General features: G+C 46.0%; 1 protein-coding gene and 1 non-coding gene across 2 annotated transcripts; one reads left to right on the top strand and one right to left on the bottom strand.

Moving 5' to 3' along the window:
- The first annotated feature begins 1 nt into the window (after position 1).
- On the top strand, positions 2-120 carry TRVA0_093S00155. The gene has a single exon (XR_013062111.1). It is a non-coding gene; the product is annotated as a ribosomal RNA (ribosomal RNA).
- Positions 121-1319: 1199 nt separating this feature from the next.
- BRE2 (Bre2p) lies at positions 1320-2513 on the bottom strand (the record flags this gene model as incomplete). Its single annotated transcript, XM_076687929.1, has 1 exon — positions 1320-2513. The coding sequence occupies one exon, from the start codon at positions 2511-2513 to the stop codon at positions 1320-1322; it is 1194 nt and encodes a 397-aa protein (XP_076537840.1).
- Between the last annotated feature and the right edge of the window lie 908 nt (positions 2514-3421).

Raw genomic sequence — 3421 nt, 5'->3', positions numbered from 1 at the left:
CTAGCTACGACCATATCCAGGTGGCAACACCGTCTCTCGTTCGATCGGCAGCAGTTAAGCACCTGAGAGCTCGTCCAAGTACCGCGGTTGGAGACAACGCGGGAACAGCGAGTGTTGTAGCTTTTTTTGCGTGCATGCATGCATGCATGCGCATATTTATATATAAGATATGAGACATTTGTGCTTGAGCCGCGCAGATATGTGCGGCTTCTGCGGCTTCTGCCGCACTATATTAGTCGAGCATAGGGCGTTTAAAGCCGGAATGAGAGACTTTTCATGACATGTATACATGCATGTGCTTGCAGATTTGCAGTGTACTGGTGCATATGTATACGGCGCGCGCGAAAAATCTCATACTGTGCCTGTCGACCGACTTGGGGTACCCCTCCATGGCAAACGGGCCTTCATTTCGCTGACTTAAGGCTCCTCCCAACTTAATTTCTTAATTACAAGCTTACCTCCTAACAGGTGTCCGGAATTGCTGCGCGAAATGTGTGCCGACGCGAAATACTTCAGTGGTTCGTTGCGCGAGCCATCAAGCGAAGGTGGGACTGCGTAGGAGGTAAATTACAAGCAGACTATGACAGTTATTGTGTTGTCTCACAGACTTAACTGGGAGGGAGCTTTTAGCGAACGAAATGAAGGCCCGTTTGGAGGGCCCTAAGTCAACGGGCACGGTACCCCCTGCATGTATAGATCGAGCGTATAATTTTTTAAAAATGATCTCAATTTAAATAGATTCTAGCCAGTCAAAATATGTTGAGGTGCAGCGGCTGTGAAAGTAGCCATGGAGGTATAGGGGTAGAAGAGATGGACGTGGATTGAAGGAGGTATTTAGATGATTTCGCATGTTCGATAGAGAACTGTACGAACTCTTTAACTGACGAAATTAGATGTCGCTGTTCATTACAGTAGCCTTTGCGATGCAGTTATTAGTATGGTGCTTTTTTTTTGCCCGACAGATGATGTTAACAATTAATTGCCAAAACTCAAGTTCCACGGATGCTGGCAATGAAAGATATATCACTACAGAGTTAGCTATAGACAATGGGCTGGGTCTCATATCTCATAATTCAAGGCTATTCAATGGATATACCCCCATAATCGAGCGGATTGAATTAGTGTAAAAGATCTTTTCTGCCTAAGGAAGTCTAAAGCTGCCAACCATCTCTGGTTGCAGCAATAATCGACAGGTCTTTCCTAGAGGTATATTCCCCACTATATTTGTGCACTCGCATTGTTCAGCCCGGCTGTTCATACAATTTCCAGAGCTTTCCCCTCCCAGTTGATTGTGAAGGATGCCTTGGAGTCAGTACGTCTTAAAGTGCGGCCTTCCTCAGTTCGTCTCGCGTCTCCTGAAGTTCAAAATCGACCTCATCAATCACGTCCTGCAAAACATCTTCACCAATCATTTCATAATACCGCTCACAAAGCGGCCTGACAGAACTAGGAAAGTCTTTTGTAGCAAAGTTCGGGCCGAAATTGAACTCAGCTATACCCCCTCTAAACACACTTATAGTTGGGAAATAGCCCATGAATCCATCATCCCCGAGACGATTCTGCCAGTTGCGCAGATACTCCGAGTACGGAGGCATGAATTCAATCAGGTCTGTAAACGCGACCCCCATGTCCTTGCCGTTTTTATACACCTGGATAAACGAGCCAGGTATTGTCACTGGCTGAGTAGGTACTTTCTTCAGCTGCTTTTGGAGCTCATTGGGTAGGAGTAACTCGGACATCTTCTTCGTGCCAACGTACTCAATCGCTTCGAAATATACGTTATTCTTCTTCTTCAGTGGATACCTGTCTCTATACACGGGGATGTTTTTGTAATCCTCGTTACGTGGAATGCACACACGGATGCCAATTACGTCGCCAGTCGAGACCGGCTCGTTGAGAAAGGACTTGGGACGAGAAATGTGCACCTTCTCGCCATTTACGTCCCTGAAGCCATACCCATACGCGTCGTATCCTACGGGGGCCTCAATCTCTGCCTCCCGCCGCGTCACGCCGAACCTAACATGCGCGTCCGGGTATCGCTTGTCATTCGCCTTGATGACATTCACCTCAAAGTACCAGTCGCCCTGCCGGATGTTTACGTTCGCTCGAGCAGATCTAAATCCGTCATTAGTCGAAACACTCATGGCATCATGCGAGAGGAGCACCTCTGCACTACGGTCCTCGTAGGACGCCCTCGCCTGATAAGGTGGGAAGTCCAGCGTCGTATACTGTAAGTGCGGCAGAGACTGTCTTGCTACAGCCCACGAGTACCTGTATCCATGTCTATTGCTCACCAGAGCGTCTTCAATTGTGTACATTTCACGGTAGTTCTCATCTACTTCGTCGTCATTGACGACGGTCATCCTGGTCATCGCGTATTCCTGCTGGGGCACATGTTTATAATCGCTGGCGGTAGCGCGATCGAAAGGCGTTCGGAAGAGCCAGGGGTAATTTGTCTCGCCTACCCCAGGTTTATTGTTGAACTCTTTCTTCCGTCGTTTGATCTCTTTCATTTGGTGAATTTTCGTCGTTTGTTCATTTGGTTGGCGTGATCGGACCAAAAAATCCACTCCGATAAGCTACCGTACCGGTATTTATTCGGGCCATTCCAGCTAATGAGCTCTCTTTGACGAGAATGCATGTAAATAAAAAACAATAGTGGATATAGATCTAAAGTTCAGTATTCTTTTTACAAGGTATATTATTTTGGAACGACCATTGGTTGATGGTGTTCAATCCCACGATTGAATCAGCACCAGTTGCAATGATGCAGAGATTCAAATTTACTGTAAAAATTTTAAACCCCCACTATGCTTGTAATTTCCTATGGTCTATTCCGATAGTTATTTTATATAACATGTATTTTCGAATTCCTCGGATCTGAAAAATATAATCTTTACGAATTCCGGAGCCATAGCGTAGTCCCTACTAACTGTGGGTAACGCTCACTCCACATTCCCTAAAAAAAAGGCCACCCTCGTCGCATTCACTTTACATCAAAGACTTAGCAGTAACTTAATTTTTTTAATGATCAAGATTGGCTTGCAAATATGATTAGAAGTGTGAAGTGAGTGGAACAAAACGGGGTCCCTGTTGGGCTCTGGAGCATTATCCACGATAGATTAAGGCGTCCACGATAGATTAAGGCGTCCACGATAGATTAAGGCGGTTTATCCAGTGAACCGAAAACAAATGGTTCAGAACCCATCTAGTGAACGATCTAGCGACTTAAATTGGCTCACCATACTTTTTACGCAGCTGGTCAGCGGACGAATTCGTTTAGTTCAGCCGCGCCAGTTTTTATCATTACGGCGCTACGCGCTCTGAGCACAGACCCAGGACACCTGTTAGATCGGTCTGAGCTACAGTTAGAAACAATGAATAACTCGCCTATAGTGGTAACGAGTGCAACCTGTTTTAC

This window comes from Trichomonascus vanleenenianus, assembly GCF_965637985.1.
Source record: "Trichomonascus vanleenenianus strain CLIB 3782 genome assembly, contig: TRVA0_093S, whole genome shotgun sequence".
NCBI lineage: Eukaryota > Fungi > Ascomycota > Dipodascomycetes > Dipodascales > Trichomonascaceae > Blastobotrys > Blastobotrys vanleenenianus.
Note: the sequence above shows the minus strand (reverse complement) of the source record. Positions and strands in the feature narration are given on the sequence as shown.